Source organism: Ptychodera flava, chromosome 22, assembly GCF_041260155.1.
Source record: "Ptychodera flava strain L36383 chromosome 22, AS_Pfla_20210202, whole genome shotgun sequence".
In the NCBI taxonomy this organism is placed as follows: domain Eukaryota; kingdom Metazoa; phylum Hemichordata; class Enteropneusta; family Ptychoderidae; genus Ptychodera; species Ptychodera flava.
Window position 1 is genome coordinate 71201 of NC_091949.1, and position 23622 is coordinate 94822.

The 23622-nt window shown below is 37.4% G+C and overlaps 1 protein-coding gene across 1 annotated transcript; it reads right to left on the reverse strand.

Annotated features, from left to right (window-relative positions):
• Positions 1-1850: 1850 nt before the first annotated feature.
• Positions 1851-5328, reverse strand: LOC139123399 (plasminogen-like). Its single transcript, XM_070689545.1, has 5 exons — positions 5199-5328; positions 4765-4822; positions 3866-4131; positions 3179-3256; positions 1851-2350 (listed from the first exon to the last, which is right to left on the reverse strand). The coding sequence occupies exons 1-4, from the start codon at positions 5298-5300 to the stop codon at positions 3236-3238; spliced, it is 447 nt and encodes a 148-aa protein (XP_070545646.1). The 5' UTR covers positions 5301-5328; the 3' UTR covers positions 1851-2350; positions 3179-3235.
• Between the last annotated feature and the right edge of the window lie 18294 nt (positions 5329-23622).

Sequence of the window (23622 nt, forward strand, 5' to 3'; positions counted from 1 at the left end):
TCGAGCGCTGGTGGTTGGGAATCAATGACCGTTGACGATTTGGGCCGACCGTCAATCAAACGCTTGTATAAACTTTGTTTGCAGAAGTAGCAAATGCTGCCGAAAGGTTGAGATCAGTTTGTGAAATTAATGTTATAGAAATCAAAATCTTACTGGACAACTCTTTGACTGGGAGGAGAACTCCAATAATGAGAGAACCTGGGATTGAAAATTGCGACTTTAAGATGCACCTGTTCGATGATGGTTACGTTGCAATTGACGTATTCCTTGATGTTGCCAATGTTATGTCACATTATAAGAGAGTTCATTGGGAATGGGTGGCAAATATCATCAGAATCATAATTTTAACTGTAATCTATTCTCTGAAAGTTCATTTCGTGTAAAACTACATACTGTGACGATTTATTTGATCTTGTTACGCAATTGTATGTTTTTATTGAGTCCTGAAAGAGAAACTTTGCCAATGTAATCTATCACTACATGATAATTCAGTAGATTTTAAATCGGATTCGAACATTGCAGCGTAAAGCACCTGGTCACATACTCTCTACCACACACTGCACACAAACTTTATCAGAGCAATGAATACATCGTTTAGCTTGGCGAAAGACAGCCTCGGGAACAATTCCGTTCACTAGCAGAGCTACCAACCCATTAAATTAAATTAAATTAAATTAAATTAAACTGAGTTAAATTAAGTAGATTTTGCGATCGGATTTGAACACACAACGTAAGACACCCAGACACTTAGAGAAGATATCGCAGACAAAATGGCTCGGCCAAATCCTCACCATTAAACAGAGCGGTTCGATACCGAGCTAAGTTGCCACGACGTCACGACGTTGAAGTTTTCAGATGTGAAAATCACTTAACATCGAAATGACAAACATTTGATATCACTCAGAATGTGTTACCTTGAAAATGCGATGACACGCTATATGCATAGTTCTTGAATTGACTTCGTTTAAATTCGACGAGGATTTGATTTTTTGGTGGAGGGCGGCATTGTAACAGTCGGAGAGGAAATGAGAGTGGCAGTATGAATAGATATTTTATCAGTTTGTTGATATGCCATGATCATGGATCATGGTGATTTGCCTGCCATGCTATAGCTGAACGGACTTTGTCAGGTTTTATTTTTGTGCTAGACTCTAGCGATAACGATTCCAACTTCTGGCCTAAATAAACGACGCTCCGACTTTGTTATTAGATGAACTTCAGAAACTCTACTTCTACCAGTGTCATTCGTACAATATCTAAAAGGAGAGAAAAGCAAGCATCGACCAAAAAGCAAACAGCATGTCTTACGTTCCGAGAGCGACGTGACAGAGTATTTGTAAGACTCACATTGCGTATACGGTAACTGTTTGCGTTGACTGTCAGAAATTTGAGTATTATTTCTTGCTTGGTATACCTCACCGGGCATTTAAGACAGCAATGTTTTCTTTTGCATACTTTTACAGCCACGATGATAAGTGATATGTAAACTTTGAACAAACTTGTAATGGTGTAATGGTTAGCTTTGGAACAAGGCGTTTAGCCAAGAGCGGAGAGAACGTGTTGATCGCAGCACCAGGACGTATACCACTTGATATACTATGACTAACATGAGCGTTTTCAAAGAATACGTCAGTGAAGAAATCTTATTGCAGGTATCATCGATAACATCAGGGATCCATATACTGAGCACTCTTTGAGAACACCAGTATAGTACAGTGTACCTATCATGTATAGATGACTTTTGTGATAAAAAATCGCTGTGGAACTCGGGAATCTTTTTAATATTATTTATTATGCAGCACACTCACTACTAGCTCATCCTAAAGAATACATATCTAGGTCTTCGTGGGACAATTATAAGTCTATTTTGAACAAACAGCGCAAGATAATTCATAGCCATCAATGTATGGGGCGCAAGGCAAACCACTGCCGGAAACGCACCTAGTTTCGACCGGGTAGATGAAAGCACCATTGACTTTAGATGACGTACCGGTTAAGACGCCACCGGACACATCGACGCAAACATACTCAGATGTTGATGCCTCGTTATACTTTGATGCCATTAGATAACCATAGTACTCTCTGGTCCAACCAATGGGACAATCGTTACGAGCAGGGTACGTGATGTAACTGTTGCGATGCTCTTGAAGGCAAACAGCGCAAGGAAGATCGTGATAACGTTTAGATTTCAGTGGCCCGGAACTTCCTCGGTATTCAACGGGATAAAAAAGTCCGCGATCGCTTTGTCTGCCACCGTGAACAGCACTGTTGTCATACTGGGCAACCTCAGGCAAACACAAATAATTGCCTCCTTCTCCTTTATGGGTGTGGTAGGATCCCGCCATTATACCTGGAAAATGATTAAAGATCGATGACGTTTGGAAATATCAAATGAATGAACAGTATGGAAAACTTTCCCATTATTAGCATGGAGTGTTTATTTTATCCCGAATTTGATTTGATGAGCAGTATGACAAATGCACTCTGCATAACCATATAGTTAAGTATATGAAATTACCGGATCGTAGATAACATGAAAACAAGTTATACATTTGTGGACTGGGAAATATTTTAAAAGATATCAAATTACATCGCACTATCATATGTTCGCCTTGAATATATTGAGCCATTTCCAAGAAATTAAATTCAATCTGTCGACATAATTCAATACAACAAGTATTAAAATCTGAGAGATTAATACACACATTCGTAACTATTAAACAAATATAATATTTTGGAATTAAATTCAACGTTCAGATAAGTTCTCAGCTTTAGTTTAATAGAAGCCAAAGGCAAGAGTCGGTGCATGGGTTGAAAGTTGGGCACTGCGAGAAAAAAATTGTCAGAACGTCGAAAAGACCGAAACTTAATGATAATTCAACAACAAAAAACACAGGTGTTTGATGAAATACCTCATTAAATGCTTTTTATTTGATGTCGTATATAGTGATTGGATTGCAGTAAATGCATAATGCATTGAACTACATGTAGGTGTTCACCATCAATGTGAATCGTGTCGTTTCCCTCGATTACAGCGCGAATGTACGACATAGCCGTTCCTTAGAAGCACACTAAATTATTGTCAATTATCGTTCAGTACAACAATATTTGATTTGAACCCAAATTTGCTGCCAATGCTGAAAATGCTGCATCATTTCCGATAAAAATCTTCACATACCTGTATAAACCAATTTTGTGTAACCCGGGCATGAACTGTGACCCCAGCGAGTGTAAACTACACCAGAACCGCCTCTCCCTGTAAGAAGTTTTAGAAAGCTGAATGAAATCACCATTTTACTGTTGAGCATTCGTCATGGCAATGGATGACGTAATAATAATTGAACCGTCATTTGTCATTTGAAGAAGTGGAAACTTACATTTAATTAATAAAATATATTTTTATTGGCGACTACTCATTAAAGCAAAGATGACCTGCGTCTGTAAATCATGGTTATCTTCGATGTAAAATTAATTTGGCACTTGACCTTTCTTAACTAAGTTTTATAAATCCTATATTTAATTTAGTAACATGACAACAAAAACATTGATTACGATGGCTAACACGCTACGTTATTTGCAGCATGACAATTTGTTTGTAAATTGACAAAATGTTGCAAATGTCGATTCTTTTTTGGTCAAAGAGAACAAGATATAAAACAATTCAATCATTTCTGACTTTCCGGATAAGTGTTACAGGAAATACTTGGGGGGAGGGGGCTCTGATAAAATAGTCAATATAGTATTTGAGTATTTGTTTCAAGAAACTTTGACTGAAATTTCAGACTAAGTGTAAATCATTACACCCTTGTTAGACTTAATAGAATCCAGATTGCTAATATTGTTAAACGATGGTGTAACTCCTTACAGTGACAACACCTCTTCCTAGGCGTGCCAACATCGCAATATTCCCAGCGTACGGATGGGTCGACGGTATAACACCAGGGCCGTGGAGCACCATCCATGTTACGACAGAAGTTATGGTCGCCAAGGCCTGTGCGGGATAACGGTCTGGTGTTTTGGTGTGATGATGCGGTGACTGAGAGGTCCACTTCTGACAAGCTCGTCCGCTGGATGTCGTCGATACCGTGCCTCGATAATCTGAACCGTCTTGTTGCTTGTAGCATTCGACCCCTTGATAACAAAAAAGCCATGTAATACATTCTTTACTGCATGGAGAGCTTGGTTTGCATGAGATAATGAATTTTGGAAGCTTTTTCCAGTGTTTAGGTAGTGACGACGTATATAAACTATACTGAAATTCTGTAGTCGAAGGTTAAACAGGCCTTAAAACTTGTATAGAGTACCGAGACATAAAACGTACTGTAAAAAAAAAGTCGTCATCATTAAAAGATGTATGGTTTTATAATGAAAGTCACTTTCTGATTGAAAATAGGAGTCCTTGCCAAGTTCTATTCTGAGTTTGAAAACAACTTTTCAAAAACTGTTTTTGTCTTATAAGCCATGGATCAAATTATGTTGATATCGTGGTAACTCTATTGTTTTGAAGAAAGGTTGAAACTTTGTCGGAGTTTATGCTGGCCCGTTTACACATATCCCATGCCGTTTCTCTACATCTCCTGTGCATACGTTACTGCAAACTGTTTCCAAGGTTACTACTCCAGCATGTCTCAAGGCTCACACCAATATAGCTGACCTCTCGAGCGATGCAATGTTAACTGGAAATATCCAAAAAAGTGAGGACAATAAAACTACATGACTGTGTTGTAATTAACTTTGACAGACTGAGCATGTTACGCTACGTACCTACTTTTCGACCAGGTTGATGGCGATTGTGCGAAGGTAGATCTTCACCATTCTTGGACTTGAAAGACAAAATAAACACCTAGTGAATTGTGGCAACCAACGGAGATCTCTTCGATGTCAGCTCCCCCCCCCCCTCTCTCTCTCTCTCTCTCTCTCTCTCTCTCTCTCTCTCTCTCTCTCTCTCTCTCTCTCTCTCTCTCTCTCTCTCTGCCATGAGAATAATCGGATTGATCAAATATTACAGTTATATGTCCTTCAATATTCCGACAGTCTAGAGAGAGCAAACTTACACACTCGTAAGCTTATAGTGTTCAGATGATGTTAGACTTGCTGTGTTGAAAATCCATCATGATGGACACGTAGCACCCTCTATTTAAACTGTGCATAATAACGCTAAAATGTTCGTTTCAACATTCTGAGCAATGAAGTCTTACCACAGTTGCACTATTTGGCTGCAGAGTTTCTTCACAGTTGATGGAAGTCACATCCAAAACGGCCATGCAAAGAATCGTCAAGATTGCTGTCCGTGGCAGCATATTTGTCAACGTTTTGGGAACGAGAACAGCGTATGGTAAACCAAGATAAATGTCTGTCTATCTTGCTTAAATCGAAGAGACAATCTGTCTTGAATATATTGATTTGCCTACATACAGCGTCACGTGATGCGAGACTTCCAGCGTTTACATTCTCTGAAAATAGCATTAACAATACTGTAATGACAAACACAATTTTCTAACAAAATGTTTGGTTTCGCGGTACTGAGTAAGTGATGCCTCTAGTCATACCGGGAACCTTGTCAATAATTCACGTTCCGGGAGAATTGGAATAAATATAGTCAGTCAGACATTGTACAGGTAAGCAAAGCTAGTTATTAAGGCATGGTGTCACAAAGAAGCAGGTACATTGTGATTATTTACAGCCAAAGCACATTCAGTGACGAACCAGACAAGTTGCGATAGAAATGCTGATTTTCTATGTTCAATCCATCCATCTAACCAGTGAACGATCCAATAGGAGAGCGCCCAATTACAGGATGACGTACTCCTAACGCTCTACTCAATGGAGCAACACTTGTGTAAAGAGTCTTGAACTCACCATCCTCCGTCAGTGTGTCCGTCACCAGGCTCTGGATTACCGGGTTTCTGTCTCACTATCCTCTGATATTGAGACCGGTATCCTAAAAACTGCCCATAGTAACTTGATGTCTTATAAAAGATCTTGTTGCACGGTATCAAATTTGCACCTCCTGCGCAGTGGACAAGGTCATCATTAATTCAGTCAATTAGAATCAGCGTTTCAAGTAAATTTGTATAAATATTTCCTCTTAGCGCAAAACATTACAAAATCTAACTTTTACGTACCTTATAACATTGTGAAACACTATGGTTGAAAATTTCACATTTTAAAGTAGATCGCGCCTCGGGGATAGATATTCAAACTCGATACTTTAATTTTTCCCAAGAGAGTTGACATAGGGATGGTAGCTATTTTCAATTTCTAATTACGGTAAATGATTAGGTAATTTTCATCTCTTTTGAGTGACTGACTGCTATATATTATTAATTATCATGAGAATATATGGAAAGCTCCGTTAGGCAAAGCATGAGCAAGAGTTGATGTCTTTAAACTTCGAGGCGCGTACTTTCTCAAAATATTTATATTTGTACCTTTTTTATTTTAGTTTTTCATTTGTGTCCATTGTTGACTATGTTATATACGAATGAAACTCTCCTTTTTCTGCCATATTTCTTATATCTTTCTGTATTAGAGTACTGTTTAAGGTTTTACTACTTGTTTGCAACCATTGTGTGGAACAAAAAGTGATCAATGAATGGAAAGGGCCTTCAAGAATGATTTTAGTCATCGCATGCACCAAAATTCTTGTCATTTGTGACTTCGGTATAATACACAGGACTAGCAGTGTTATCGAGCTTCAATATTATCGTGCAACTCATTCTTTCACCCTGTTTTAACTGATCTGGTGATCTGGAATATCTATAGCTAGATGACGGGACAAGAAAATCTCGGCAGGGGAAATAAGGCTTTCCGATTTCCTAAGGAACTTTCTGGACGTTGTAACTGTATAGTAGACATGACGGAACTGAAGTACAAATGAGAGGTGCTCTAAGACTTCGCAAACGTTTGTCAGTTTCAGCTCACTATTGAATACACATAAGTTTGACCATAGGATATCCAATTCTACAACCGAATTCATTCTTCTTTATTCTACGAGGTGATGTCTCCAACTATATCGACAAACGCTGAAAATTACTCAGGTGTCACAAATTAAACGACAGAATCAGTCTAGCAATGAAACGGTCAGGGTAATCAAAATAGGCATAACCGTATATACTGTTACTGCCATGAAAACATTAAAACCAAATTTATCTCAATTTTCATCATATTTTTAAGTTGTCAGGTATCCTAAATTTTAAAAAAATGCAATGACTTCGAAAATGTAACGGTAGGAAACGTGAGTAAATAAGATGTGGGATGACCACGAAAGTAGCGGGCATAGCAGAACTATTTACAGTTCAATGTACACATTTACGAATGTTGGTATAGTCGCAAAGAAATCAATGTAGAAGAGTTTGTGATGGTGGGAGACATATTCAAATATTGAAGGTATTATAAATCATCGCAATGGACAGGGACACGTGCATTCGTGAGAACCTCAACGTCGCTTGTTTCATTGGACACGGTTTTTGCATGGTATCGCGTGGACAGAAAGCAATTGTTCACGGGACTGCTACAAGCTGTGCTATCAAATTGGCATTAATCGGTAAATTGTGAAGAAAGGTCGTAGGCGTTTCAGTGTTAGCGGTAGACTGGCCCCTAGTTCTTGGCTTTTCTTGCCATCAGTTACAGGGCAACGCAGGGCAAGCCAATGCGTTCACCCAACGATCTTACCAACAGCCTATACTCACGCCACAGTCCGCTCAAGTTTATTCCTTCACTTTATTGTGTTTTGATAGCAAGTCTTCGTTAGTGGTCACTTTGATCATACAATATCGCTGAATACTTACCCAACATAACAAAGAGTTAACTAAGTACCGGCCGGCTCACTCACAAAGCAAGGATATAAACTCGAATCGTTGACAATGTATTTGTCGGCGGAAGACGCATGCCTGATTGGCCTGTCATCTGTTAGTTAGTTAGATACTGAGCTTATCGATTTTATCCACCAATAACACAGCGTGTCGGGCATCGGCCTCTTCCCAACCCTTCTAATATCAGACTCTGGGTTAGAAGTTAGACAATGTTATCGTTTTTATCCAATAATAGCCGATATAAAACAGTATTTTCGGCATCGGCAACTTCCCAAACTTCTAATAGAGATATGGATTGAGGTTGGCATACATTTTTGCATTCCTTTTTAGCAACTTCCTTTAATTATTCATTTTCCATAGTATTTTCTTTTATGGAAGTTTGCATGGCAAACTATATACAATTATCGAAGCGAAGGGCGGATATTCAACTCGCGAAGTTAAAACAGCATGCCCCAACATGCAACTCATGTGAGCTCGTTCTGCCTTCAACCGCGGTTTCCTCCATTCAGAACTTTCACCCCTTTCATGTCTGTATTTAATAACTTTATGTGACTTTCTGCATAAGATCACGTGCTAACCCTACTGATCAAGCTATTTCATTGCATTCGTTGTGATAACAGATTCTGGAAGAGATTCACACATAGCTTAACAGTTATGCCTGCAATATTATGTGGTTCATAAAATAGACACATGAAGTTATCGTCAGATAAAAGCAAGAGTTTAACATTTCCCTTGTTTGCCTAATAGAAACGGTGGCCTGAATATCTATAAAGATATAAAAAAGTCACACTAAACAAAACCTGAAGTGGGTGCAGATAAATTTTAATTCATTTAGAATCATTTCACCATCATATCTTTCGAGAAATCTGTATTAGTTGAGTAAATGCGTGCGAAACGATAAACACTAACATTCCCGTTAGCGCGTAACCATGAACGAAGTCCAACGAGGTAACTCATGCATACATGACGATGATATACCAGGAAATGAAATGTGTTCTTAACTTTTCCAACGTCAGTATCACATGACGTTGAACAGACAGCAATATGTGATTGAAAACCGACTAACCACGAATGCTGTGGTAGCGCCTCGACCGTTACAAGGTGTCATATATCCTAAACAATTTTCCCTGAACAGCGCCCTCCTGTAGAAAAAAATCATTTAATAATCACTAAAAAATCATCATTTTTATTAGTGATTCAAAGCAGAACACAGTATAATCAATATATATCTGCATCATCCAACTCATGCGTGAGTAATCCGAGGACAAAGTTCTCGTCACTCAAGAGGTATTTAGAATTAATGAATTAATTCCTGAATTAGTCCAAAACAGGGCACTGCGTTATTTTCTGGGAGTACATAAATTTGCGCCTAAACTTGCTGTTCTTGGAGATACCGGCTGGGACATGTGTATCACTCGTAGATGGGTTAATATGGTTCGTTACTGGAACAGACTGAATTGTTTGGACGAAAACAGATTGACCAAGAAAATTTTTTTATGGGATAATTACTTGTGTGCTGGAAATTGGTCAGCAGAGTTGCATAATATTTTTGAAAGTTTAGACATTGATGATGTGACACCTTGTGACATAGATAGGGTCAAGGAGAACAAACAATTAAGTTGTGTTGAAAATTGGTACAATAATGTATTAAATAAACCAAAACTCCGTACTTATTCCACTTTTAAGACAGAGTACAGCACAGAAGGCTACCTAAACTTGGACTTATCTCGATCAGAAAGGTCTCTGTTTGCCCAGTTTCGTTTTGGTATCCTTCCTCTCAGGGTTGAAACAGGGCGATATAGAGGCGAGGCAGTGGCCAATCGTACATGTAAACTATGTGATTCGAATGATGTCGAGGATGAAGTTCATTTTATTTTCCATTGCTCATTGTATGATGACTTACGGTTTTCTTATATAATTCTGTAAGTGAATCTTGTCCTGAATTTTTTTCTTACGATGATATATGTAAGCTAAAACATATCATGGTAAATCACCAAAGAGTTACCTCAAAATTCATTATTAGAGCTTTTAATAGGCGACGAAATGTTTTGTATGTTCATAATTAGTGATTTGTGAGATTTCTTTGTTTTTCTAATTATATAGCACCCTCAATGATTTGTTAAATGAATTATATTTCATGGTGACTTATAAGCCCGATGGGCTGGGTAATTCATCCTGTATTTTTCTCTTTGAGTTATATACTTTGGTAATTACATGTCACTATAATAAACATACTACTACCACTACTACTACTACTAACTAATGGTTGGCTACATAGCTGAGATGTTGATTTTCAAGGGAGTTACTAAGCTGGGTTTCTAAATCGAAAGAGTGGCTTGGCCTTCTTCTAGGAGCAGTTCAATTCATTACTGACAAAACTTGATATACAAATATCTGTATATTTCCATATCATTGTATAAGGTTATAAACCTTAAATAATCTTTGTGGATTCTATTTGTCAATTTGATTCGTACGATGGATTTCAAAACTCATATGATTAAAAAATGTAAAAGTATCGAAAGTTCTTTTGTCTTTTCGAAGACAATACTCATGTAATTTTGGAGACAGACAGACAGACAGACAGACAGACAGACGGACGGACGGACGGACGGACGGACGGACGGACGGACGGACGGACGGACGGACGGACGGACGGACGGACAGACAGACAGACAGACAGACAGACAGACAGACAGACAGACAGACAGATAGATAGATAGATAGATAGATAGATAGATAGATAGATAGATAGATAGATAGATAGATAGATAGATAGATAGATAGATAGATAGATAGATTCTCCCAGTGGAGAGTGGAGTGGGATGATAAAAATAAAACTTGATTGAGGAACACCGCACCCGCGGTCGTTTGGTCCGAACGCATGCTAATGAACTTGTGACACAACGTTTCAAAACTACAGCTTCTTCAGGTGTACTGTATAACGGAAAATGCAAAGATTTTACTGATGAATAAATGCTGTATATTAGTAAAAAAACTTGCTTTTACAGAACTTTAAAATGTCAATCAACAATGAAGTTATGATCTGTGATTTTGATATAAATGTACTCACCATGCATACCGATGCATAAGATTGGAATCTGGCGTGCATATGTGCATATGCGTGACGTGGTTGTACAGATCTTGACTATTTATCCGGAACAATCTCTTCGACGACTTCAAAATTAATATGCACCTTGAAAATTAAAGACTTAACCTTTTGCTATATGAAATTTTCGGCCGTTCTTTTACGAAATCAAGAAAAAAATCAAGGGTCGCCGTGCAAAATTTGGTATCAGAGAAACAAATCTATTCCGACATTCACATTCAAAATTGTTGCCATTCCAGTGTTAACTCTGTGAGGTTAAATACGATTTTCGAATAACTAAGATAGTGAAATACTCCAGGATTTCTTGATTAGAAAAAAATTATAAAATCTAATATTCCGAATATCTATCCCCTAGATGCAATCTATTCTGGATTAATGCGCGCTTCGTACATTTTGATGTCAAGGACGCATGTGTGCACATTGTTTGTAGAATCTGACCAGGCCGTGAAACACTGAAATTGGTTCAACTTGGTGTTAGAACTGTCGCCTCAGCAAATTCATTGTCGATTAAATAATACAATTTTAGTCTAATATTGAGACAAATCATAACCTACTTAGAACAAACAGCGCAAGATAACTCATAGCCATTGCCGTAGGGGGCGCACCGTCGACAGACCGCTGGCAGCAACCATGTACACACTTTCCACTGGGAAAAGTAAGGCTGCATTAACTCAACCTGACGTACCGTCCAGAACGCAACCCGACATGTCCATACAAACATACTCAGATGTTGTATGAGACGAGATAGCCGAGATCAGATAGCCATAGTACTCCATGGTCCAACCATTGGTGCAATCTTTATGAGCAGGGTACATCATGTAATTGTTACGGTGCTCCTGCTGACACACAGCACACGCAAAATACACGAAACGTTTAGAACTTAGAGGGCCTGAGCTCATACTCTATAAAGGATGGATATAACTTTGATCGCCCTGGTGACCGGCAACAACGCTGTCGTTGTATTCGGCTACCTCAGGCAAACACAAGTAGTTGCCTCCCTTACCTGTTTGCGTATTTAAACTTTTGCTCAAACTTTCCTCAATGAAACTTTTGATCATTCTCTCAGAGGTCACTTTGCAAAGTTTGGTACTGGACAAACAAATAACCTAACATTTACCGATCTTTCATATTCAAAATGGTTGCTATCCCTGTTTTGACTATTTTCGGTTTCCGAAGATTGCAAACAGTCTTGTCGCGATATAACGATATCGATAGCGAGCTGTTCAAGTTAGAGCTGGCGAATATTTAAATGACCAAAGAGGGTAAGATTAATGGCGCATGTTAATCTTTGAAGAACGTTACTCTTCAACGTTTCACTGTAACCATAGAACAGGCGAACATCGTGGATGACATCAGCTATAGCGATCCAGCGTCGTCTGATGCTTCCCTTGTTTTCCAGCTGTCCACATTTGAACGGCAAATTGTAATGAGCGATACATTGCCATATCATATATCTTTGAATACAAATATTGACAATTCGAAGACGCACAATGCAAAGCAAGCTATACGTATTTGAAAGCCATTTAATAAAATATTTGACACCATTTTCACATTCGATTTTCGATTGCAGTTACATTATTTGTGTTCTATGAAGCAAACAATGACATTTCCTTCTTATTACATTTGTAAACACAACACATATCGTACATTAATGTTATTGTTTAATTGTTGTTCTTGTCAACTGTCAAGTCAACCGTCAATAACTTCCAACAATTCACACATAACGACTGTGTTGATAACTGACACTCTGCATTTCTTCTTGATTTTCTTAGTAAAGCAAGAAGAAAGTATATACATGTTTTAAAAAATAACCCTAAATAGTGAAAAGAACATCGATATTTACAGAAAAGGGGGACTTAAATTTTGAGTCCGTATGCATGGATCCATACTTTGAATGGTGTGGTCCCCTGCCCCATTCTTACTCACAGTTACGTGTGTTTCGAAACAGCGGCCGCCGTGGTATGCACAGAAAACCCCTTTTTCTATGCATACCACGGCGGCCGATGAGTATCGGACCACACGTAACCGTGTTCCTGCCCCTGGCTGCGCTACTCATGAAAACAGGGACCCTATTGTTGTAAGCAGCGCAGCCTACGGTAGAAATGGGGGCAGGGGACCAGACTTTATTCTGACAGCGAATTTGTGAAGTATCATCTCTCCCAGAGGTCAGAGTGTAATACATGTAAATTTGCATACAATTGATCTTCCGTTCTCGGCATACATATCGTAGCCTTTGCTGTGATGTCTCTCATTTTGAGGGAAATGAATCTCTGTGTCGCCTTTGCGATCTTCTTTGCCTGTCAGGTAATCGAAGGTACGTCACTTAATGTATTGCTTGTCACATTGCTTTCTAGTGTGCTGCGTTGCAAATTTTTTAAATCGACACAATCAATTGATGTTGATAAAAAATGGAAAATAATCTACCTATCCTTACACATACATACGAACATCAAGTTCTAATCATGCAAAAATGCTAATTTTTTTTTTCTGGATCATCCGTTTTTCATCGATTGTGATCTATATTTTTTTTTCACGGTCACTCGATCTCACCATCAAACTATGTAAATATGCATGTTATCTAATCGATAAAGGTTTTGAAAGCGACTAAATTTGTATACTATTAATGGCTTTTGCGAAGTTTGACCTTAGCAATCTAATGGAAGCAGCATGACATTTCTAATATGATCGATCGACCAACTTATTTTAGCTGCCATTTTTATGTGAATATAGGGGGATCGCGCGGCGTCCGTCGCGCGCCCGCGTGTGTGTGTTTGTGAGTGTATTTGTTTGTTTATGTATGTATATGGGTATGGTACGTCTGTCTGTTTGTCCCTCTGCCCGTCCGACTGTCGTTCTCTGAGATTACTCAAAAACCACTGAACCATCTATTTTTATGAAAGCGTATCTGAAGATTAGGGACGGACATATTTTTTTATGTTTGTGTAAGGATAAAAAGCAAAGTGCATGTGCACGTGCAAAGTGCAAAGTGCACGTGCACAGGGATATGTAAGCCAGATTTGTTCTCATTATGGGGATTTACCTCTATTCCAACTTTGTGGCAATTGTTGTCATTCTTCTCAATTATAGCACATCCGATGGGTTCGAAATTAGGTATGCTGGTCCCTGAATATGAGTTGAGATCACCTCGTTCAAACCATGACAACACTAGTAGCAGTGTAGTTTTTACCAGTTTTTGAATATAAATCTTTTCAGAAAGCGCTTGTCTGATATGTTGATTATACATTTATTTTAGGATGCCTAAGTTTAAATTGTCAAATTTGTGCTAAAATTAGCAAGGCTATTTTTAGGCAATATTTTTTTACGTTTTTGTAAAAATAATTTTTGAATGTGAACCTTCTTGCCTGATACTTTTTCGCTCTTAAAATTCGAATAATTAATATGATTAATTTAAAACGTAATAAAATAGTAAGACTTGTTTGTTGTCACTTTTGGCCTAAAACTTACAATGGTAAAAGTCAATTTTATTACCCTTGCTTAATGTCAACGATATTGCATACTTTTCATGTATTGAGTAATAACAAAGTAGATATAGTTCACATTTAGAGGGGGGGGTAGAGAGCGCCCTCGAGCGACGGATCTTTCAGTTTAGCTACAGTCAAGACGGTTGTATACCATGTATTGAGAGATCGACACGGGTCGTGCATCAAGGGGTAAGGCAGCACAGGGTAGGTGAAGATTCACAATAATCTTCGCTTAGAGGCACATGGCAAGATTTACCTTTTCAATCATAATGATATATCAAAAATCAAAACTATGGCATGGTATTAAGGATACAATTCATTGGATAGCTTTCGTTATTTTCCTTTAACATATCTTTCAAATGGTAGGTTCCTAGGAATAAATTCATTTTTGATAAAGTTATGGTGGAATTTGAAATTTGATTGCACTACGATGACTGTCATATATTCCGTCTGTCGATTGTACTTCTGTTCTTATCAAAACTGGGACAATGTCATTGACACTATTTTTTTCTGCAGGGTTTGGGCTTAACAATGGAGTAAGCTATGACCTTAAACACCTTTCTGCAAGCCACCGACTTTTCCATGACGACCTTCAACATGAATTTGCCAATTCTTTTTCGCCACCCAACATCCTTCCTTCTGTGCTGTCAGAGCGAGTTCCTATTCCGGTGGCCCGTGCAATGCTATCTCGTATATTAGCCAAGTAAGACTAAGTTATATTTTATAAGTTCTTTGTTCGTAAACTTGTAACATATGCCATATAATGTATATATTAATTATTTCTGTAGTAAGAGATTTAACTATTTTCGAACGTTCGTGGCGATCTACTGAATGCGGTGAATTATCTCCTGAAAAATTGCTTAGATAATGTACTAGTAAGCTTATCTACGGTACATGAAAGAAATTCTTGATTACAGTTGCAAAAATGATTAAGGTGTCAATGCCTGTAACAATTGATTCACTTTCACGTTTCATTTTCAAATCGTACACAGCTAGGCCATGGAAGTTTCCTTAATCCCATAATTCGTGGAGCACATAGTCGACAAGATCTGACACTGTCCCTGTTAATGTTCCATCAACTGGGAAAAGCTATGGAAAACACGATATTGGATAGGCTTGAGGAAAAAGCAGACGATAAGACGTACACTTTTCTGGTCGACGTCTTATGCAATTGTTCTTTATATTATGCGTAAGATAGATCACAAGACTCCTATTGTAATATTTATAGATAACTTTAATTGGAATTGATGTACACTTTCTCAACTGCACATTCTGTGACATACAAATTCGTCTAATGGATATCTGTACAAATCATTTTGATATATCACATGTGTTACCATGGTCATATTGCGGTCGAAATACAATGTTTATCGCTTATAGAAATCATAAACTTTCTCCAAGAAACGTATATTCGTCTGTCAGCGCCGCTGCAGCTTTCCTTGTTTGGATATAAGATATATGGATAAGGCTGCCAAATACAAAGTTCCCTCTTTTTAATCGTAACCCAGCTCATTAGATTCCTTGAATTGATATTTATATCATTTTGCAGGCTTTGATTCCTGATTAGGTGGACGGTGACGAAAAAAGACTGCTCTCTCATGGCCAAATGAAAGGTACAAAACGCCAAATCATTCCAAATATGATATGTACCAGAATTACAGGAATGAACCCTCTTCTTCTCTTCCTTCCTTACACAGAGATGAGCACGATCATCAGATCAAAGGCTTCTTTAAGGATATCATCGATGAAGGTATTTTATTGGTATTATGTCAAAACCATTTTATCACAATGCTGTTACAACTTTTGAAGTGTTCATATTATCTGTGTCCTGTTTCACAAATATAGTTTTCTGTGTAACTCTTTAGATCATACTTCAATGTCAGAAACGTGTGCACTGGTGATATTTCAATGGTGTTGTCGATAACCGTATTTTAGTCCGAGCTAGAATTCACTTTTTAACAATGACACAGTATCCTGAACACAATGTTGTATTTGCTAGTACTTTATATTTTAACGTACTTTAGGGAAAACAAAAAAAATGTCCTTACACAACAAAAGTAATGAACAATATCAAAATATATAGTCATGGGCCCTTTAAGAACCATCAAATTGATATCGGTTAGTATAATGGTTAATATACACATAACTTGTGAGTGACATGCTAAAATTAAACGACATTATTCTATTTCTACACGGCCGAATCTAAAATGCATAGTGAATAAACGCAAGGAAAACAAAGTGCATTTTGATAACTTCACCTTTTAAATTGGGTCATTTGAATAACTCCGATGTTTCATTAGCTGTAGAGATAGCTGATACCAAGATCCCCAAAGTTATTTCAGGGGAGATTTTAGGTATATCTTTAGATGAAATCTTATCCTGGGATGTTCATATTGATAATTTATGCAAGAAATTGAATATGCGCATTGGATTTTTACGTAACCGTTGTACTTATTTTCTTTTGATCAGAGTATAGTACTGTATTATGGTCTATTCCAGAGTATTCTTGATTATTGCTGTGTAGTTTGGGGAACACAACAGTTAAGGATATTGATAAAGTGTTTATACTTCAGAAAAGAGCTCTACGTACCCTTTTGAACTTCCGTTTGATTTCCCTTCTGTGGATTTTTTTCATTACTTAATGTCATGTCTGTCAGACAACTTAATATTTTACTTCAACGCAATTGAAACATTTAAATGTTTGAAAGGGTATGGTCAACAGTATTTATTTGATTTTTTACCGCTCAGAGTGATGTACATAGTCATCATACACGGTCTACTTCTCGCCAGGATTTTTTTGTACCTAGATGCTTCTCAAAATATGGTCAACGTAGCTTTCAATACCGTGCTGCCAACTGTGGAATGCTTTACCAATTGAAACCAAACAAACTACTGTTCTGCACACCTTAAGTGTGACTTGAAAGATTATGTGAAAATGAATGTTCCTTTGTAGAATGTAAATTATTGTAATTTTGCTTGAGCCCCGATGAAAATTACTGTACAAGTAACTCGGCCGCTCAATAAAAGTGTAAATAAATTAATAAATACATAAATATATAAATGAATTCCTGCGTATATTCGGAGCGACGAGATTGATGTAATCTTTATGTTAATTCCCATTTTGAAAGTTTGCAGGGAAGCCGGTAAGAAATGCATCATGCAGCACTCCTCTTACGAACTCTGTCATGTCAGTGATTTTCAAAGTGACATGGAGTCCGCAGGAATAGGTAAGTAGCTCTGAAATAGTCTGGAATATGCTGTCGCAAAATGAGATCCGTATGCTGTCACGATGATGACATCGAATCTTACGATATATAGATACATATATATATATATATATATATATATATATACATACTATATTATATATATATATATATATATATATATATATATATATATATATATTATATATTGGCTATATTTCATGCATTTCAAAATCATACTTATAAGGGCATGGATAGTTAACAAAGGGGAGAACGGCGCTGGTGGGATTCAAATACTGGATGCATGGAAATGGTGTCCCTTCCCAATCCTTTGCATACTTTCCCCAAAACCAATCCACTTAAAATCATGACATTCCCCTTCTCTGTCTAAATGCCACATGCCAGGAAATCCCAAGAGATTTTGACCGGTTGACCTTGCTGTTAATTTTATGCAGGAAATTACAATAACAATGCTTGGTCGAATGACGCAGTGCCTTGAGGGTGGGATCGCCAGTGGTATATGAGGAGGAGTACCTTCCCGATGGGACTGGCGTATAGGCGTGCCAAAAGACACCTATGGTTGATTTCCTGTTGACCAGTCGGATGGCAGAGTTGCAAATACCTGGACTGAACCATTTGGTTTTTTGTGGGTGTCGGTGGTACTTTGACAATATAAGTAAAGTGCACATATATTGAGTTTATTGTCTTGTTTATGAGCGGCCAGTATTTCCAACAGCATAAATTATGTGCATTTGCCCTTGAAGAAATAAATAATTTTCGAATAAAACATCGCGAATGTAACTACATTCCTTAAGCTCGACGTACACTTAAGTGCCCCAAAGAACCATGAAATCGCCCAACTTTCGATTGAAGAGATGAGTTTTGCCAAACCGCGTATACAGAAAAAGTGGCAGATGACTTTATTTTTAGAATCATAGACAGTATAGCGAGGATATGTATAGTTTGTTAGATCCTAAAAAATTTGTTAGGTTCTATGAAAATGTGTAAATCAGGCTCCCCCACCTAACTATCCTAAATGTTTTTTGTCGCGTTTGTGTTTGATTCGTTTCGAAAATGTGTTCCTACATTCTTATCAGATTATTTGTGTTAATGAAATGTTTGTTTCGCTTTGGATATTTGTAGAGAAGTTTGGATTAGTGTGTACGGTAATTTTGTTTTGTTTGTTTTGGAAAGCTTATGGCGAGACGCAGCCGGACCTATGTTGTTACAAAAGTTGATAGAGTCGCCCTTTGACGCTTGCGTTTCGAAACCCGAGTGTGGTTTCTCATCAGTCGCAGTGTAGATTCTTTCCTTAGTTTGTGTTTGTGAAAATTTATTTTAATGCATTTTAGTGGTCTTGCTTTCCGATTAGCGAGGCAAGTATATTAATTTTGGTCAGGTTGTGAGTCCGTTTGGTGGTTCGGTTTGTTTGTTCTATATTTCTTTACTTCGGTAAATTTTGTTTTGACTGGTGTGTCTTTTAGATTTTGCGGAGGTTTGTGAATTTTTAGGCAATAAGTACCACTGCGGGGTACTAATTTTATGTTTATTGGATCAAGATACTTACAAGCATCCTTGTTGATGTGCTTGTTCTCGTACATTTTAATTAATAGTTCGTTTACTTTGTTTACTGTTTGTTCTGGCTTGTTGTGTATAATACTGAGTGTTACGTAATTGCCTTTCGCATTCGAGTACGTAATCGTTTGTGTTGACAATAACGAAAAACCGAACCTTGTCGAAGGGTTATTTCCCAAAATTTGTCCATTGTTTGCAAGCTGGTTTATCGCGATTCTTTTGGCACGCGACATGTTTTGTTTCCTTGTTTGAAAGGGTATCTCTAGAAGTGCGAGTTTAGAAGCTTCAGATAGCTTTCAAGTTTTTGTTCTTTTGTTGTTCGTGGAGTCCAATTTGACTTTTCTTTGAATTGGTGTTGCGATTGTTTGTGTCTCACGATGTAGCGTAGTCACATTATACGACTTTATTTGTTGAAATCCTGAGGTGGTTTTATTCTGTTTGTTTTGTTGTGTCCAAATGAATTTTAAGGCTTTTGCCTAGTACTATTTTTCGGAGTTTCATAGTTTGAGCGATGATAGGTTGTTGTTGAATTTCATGTTGTTGTCGGCTTTCTTTGGAAATAGCTGATTTATTTCCACGGCCATGTTTTCTGTTACGTTACTGTGATCGTTTATATAGTATTTAATGTTGTGTTTCAGTTGTTTGTTATGTGTACGATTTTTGTTATTTCTTTTAAGTGTTCGTGTGTTCTATGTCATTTTATCGTATTTTTTGGTAGTTCTCTTTTTGGAGTATTTGGTGGCCCTGAAAAGGGCCGCTTGGTATGGGTTTTTGTTAGCGCTTGGCGCGTTTGTTTTGGCGATGAGCCTAGCTTTTTATACTTCTTTTCGCCGATTCGATGTGCTTGGTGAGTAGGTGTTTGCCGCCTTCTTGTCACTGTGTGTGCGTAAATGGACAGTCTGCATAGCCCTTGAATGTGGTCTCGATTTTGATCAAACTTACAATTAAGGAGTATGTATCAAAACTGATAAATGATTTATGTGATACTGTAGCTATAGATAGGCTACATTCAGGACGGGCAGCGACGGGCAGTAATTAGTAGGCAAAACAGGTGGTTTTCACCGTGGGCAGAACTCGGTGCAATGATACTGAACATTAATAGTAAGCCTGTCACCTTGAAGGTAATGCTGTAGGTGCAACAAGGACTTCAAACGCACGATGGTACAAACAACACCACAAGTGAAACGTACACATAGAAATACACGCGTTCCTACGTTGTGCCCACCCGGGCCACGCGATTAAAATATGACTGATACTGCTGGATAGTGTTAATTGGGTCGGTAAACAGTCAATTAATAGTTTAATTGACTACCTGGGTGATTGGCAGGTCGTGTCCAACGACGCATATGCAAAGCAGGCCAAAAGACAAAAGCCCCCAAAGATATTGACAGCTGGCCAGGGGTCACCATGAATACGTAATGACGCTTCACTACGCAGAAACTGCGTAGTCAAGCCCTTCTTAACCGGTCAAACCCTCTTGGCATTTTCCCTCATGCAGTACATTTATGAAAGAGATATTACGATTTTCCAATATCATCTAAAGATTGTATGGTACAGTGAAACAGCAATAAGCTTAAACAAGAATATGAAATTACAATATCAACCTTTCCGAAAGACAGATAAATTGAGAGACGGGACTCCGCCCTGATTAATACCAACTTAATTAATGACGGTATATATTATTTGATACACAACAACCCAATCTATACGCAGGGTTCTGTATCATGCAAGAAGATATCTGTCAAAGCAAATTGATACATTACGAGCGATTAACTTCTTGAACAGTGTCAAATGGTTAACACGGTTGCAAGCTTTAGAGACATCCAGATCGTAATAATTACAACTCTACTATGGTTTCTATAGTAATTAATTACTTCTTAAACATATCACATATCACATATCAGTTGAATGGCGGGCTTTGAAGCCAAATTGATAAGATGAAGATTCAAGAAAAGACTCAAATCTTGTTCAAAATGACACATTCCAAAAACCTTTGATGCAATAGAAGATAGCGCAATAGGACGATAGTTATTTTTATCATTTTTGTATTTTTATCCTTAATAACTGGGACCAACAAAATGTCAGATAATTTTTGAGGACACGCATTATGAATTACCAGTGATTAAGGCCATCGTCTGGGCTAATGTCGGTCAAAATGCTCAAAAAATCTAATTTTATTTTTTTTCCTTCATTGTCACCCTCGACATGTATACTTTCAAATAAGCTATATCATTCTTCAAAAAATATTAACTAAAATCGAGTAAAATCGCGTTTTTTTCCCACTGACCCCTGGTCAAATTTTATTTAGTCTAATTATATATTCAACACAGGTAAATCGCTATTTTTGGTTGCCTAAAAACTTCGTTGAGTTATGGCATCATGTATGAAGTAGTGACCATTTGCTTGCTTATTGAAGCAGCTTTTTCAGAGGTAAAAATATGGCGTTGTGGAAATTGTGAGTTTGAGACTAATTGCAGTCTTAAAAAGCCAGATCAATGAGTAATCGGGAAGAAATTGCAACAAATGCTTCAGTTTTATATTTTGTGTGGATATTACTGTAAGGCATATGAAGATTTTCATTCAGGTATAGCAATTAAACCAGAAAACAAACCATATTAGACGTTATGGTGTCCATATACATAACAAGTAAAGAATCTCACATGAATTTCATTATCATGCTGATTATAAAATCAATGTTATTTTGATAATTAACAGTTCATTTTTCACTTAGAAAGCAATTACAACCAGGCTTTTATAAATAGAATTCTAACTGACAATTTAAACTTGTCCAATACCCTATTTTGAGGTCGTAAACTTTGCACGAAGTATGAGTATCACCTTTATGTTGTAAACATTTCAATCCAATACTCCTAACAATTGTGTTTGTACTGCATTCGTTTCTTGTGGCAGTAATAACTCTTGAAAGAATGGTTGGAATGCAATGAAAATCAGCCAACATATGTGAAATTAAATACGTTACAAAACAAACTTCAAAAAACGAGGTCATCCAATCATGTCATAGTAGAAACTTGACGGAAAGTTGTGAAATTTATTAATTTTTCAATCTTACCGAGATGACTTTGATTTAATTTATATTGACATCTTATACAGTCATAGATTTAGGTTCATATTGTAATACATATACATCTGAATGCTACAGAAAAAATTCGGTTGTTGTATGACTTTTTGTTCAATAGATATCTTTGCCACAAATTTCCTCATATTTTTAACCCTGAAATTGTCGCCACGGCAACCGAATATCCGGTTTTCCCCCTGCACTGCATTTTACCATCTACTGCAACAAAAGATGACAAACTCTGAAAACAAGGTACTACACGGTTAGTGTTTTAAAATAGCCCCTACAATAGCCTTAAAATACATACTCAGCAGTACCTTGTCACTTGCATATAAGAAATGCTAAGAGGAGAGTCATGTCCTGCTGATTTTCCTGGTCGCACAGATTTGCACTGAAGAAGTGTTTTGTAACAAAACTCTGTTTCTGGCTCTCGTAATCTCTCACAGCACGCACTAAAATAGGTTCGAGGTCGTTGGCCTCATGGCCTTTGAAGGACACATATCACTATTCCAGAACGATGGGACGAAATTAGACATAAGGAATATCTAATACACCTATTTCTTTCAGATTACATTACTGTCATTGTACGTTCATTATACGACACAGAAAAATGCACATGAAACCGTTTTTCTATAACTGTGCAGTATATTGCTCAAGATTGTTCCCGAAATGTGTAACATCAATACTTTCACGTACGTTTCGTTTGACGATATCTCAGCTAAAATTATAAAACACAGTCAAACCAAAATAACCTCATGCCTCTCGTATATTAAATATGTTCATATAAGGCTGCGTTCACAAATAACGATAAGGGGGGGGGGCTGGAGGAATATCGATTGAAATCTTATTTTTTTTCAGATCCCCCCTAAGTACCCTAAAAATTTTCAAATGCCCCCTCTATATGGTCAAATTTTTTCACGTCCCCCCCAACTATCACAGGCCCGCATATTTGTAAAGGATGTGAGTGCAGAAAAAATAAACATGTATTGCGCCGGTCTGCTCACAGGTGTTCAACACTACCTGTATTAGCACTTTGTATAGTCATATTCCCAAGGCAAGTTCTTTAAATGTATTGGTTAATTTTTTGATTTATTGGTCTAAAAGCCAACTTGAATTAATCCAACTCTGGCCAGGTCGATTGCTCCTGTTGAAGAGCACACAAAATGCAATCATGAGAGAGTAGGAAAATTGTGAATTCTGGCTAATTGCCGTATTGCACAGTGACCTACCAAAAATTGTTTCAAAACTACAAGATCTATATGAATTAGATGCTACTCAAAATTGACAATACCGGAAGGTTAAAATATTCCATCAAATAAATGTTTTAATCTCTGAAATTTTGGGTGTGATAATTGCAAATTTG

Excerpts from the sequence above, each read along its gene's own strand:
- LOC139123399 (XM_070689545.1), bottom strand. The coding sequence starts at position 5,300 with ATGCTGCCACGGACAGCAATCTTGACGATTCTTTGCATGGCCGTTTTG. Across the intron at positions 4,823-5,198 it reads AGCCAAATAGTGCAACTGTG|TCCAAGAATGGTGAAGATCT; the intron begins GTAAGACTTCAT and ends TTGTCTTTCAAG. Across the intron at positions 3,257-3,865 it reads TAGGAAGAGGTGTTGTCACT|GGAGAGGCGGTTCTGGTGTA; the intron begins GTAAGGAGTTAC and ends AACTTCTTACAG.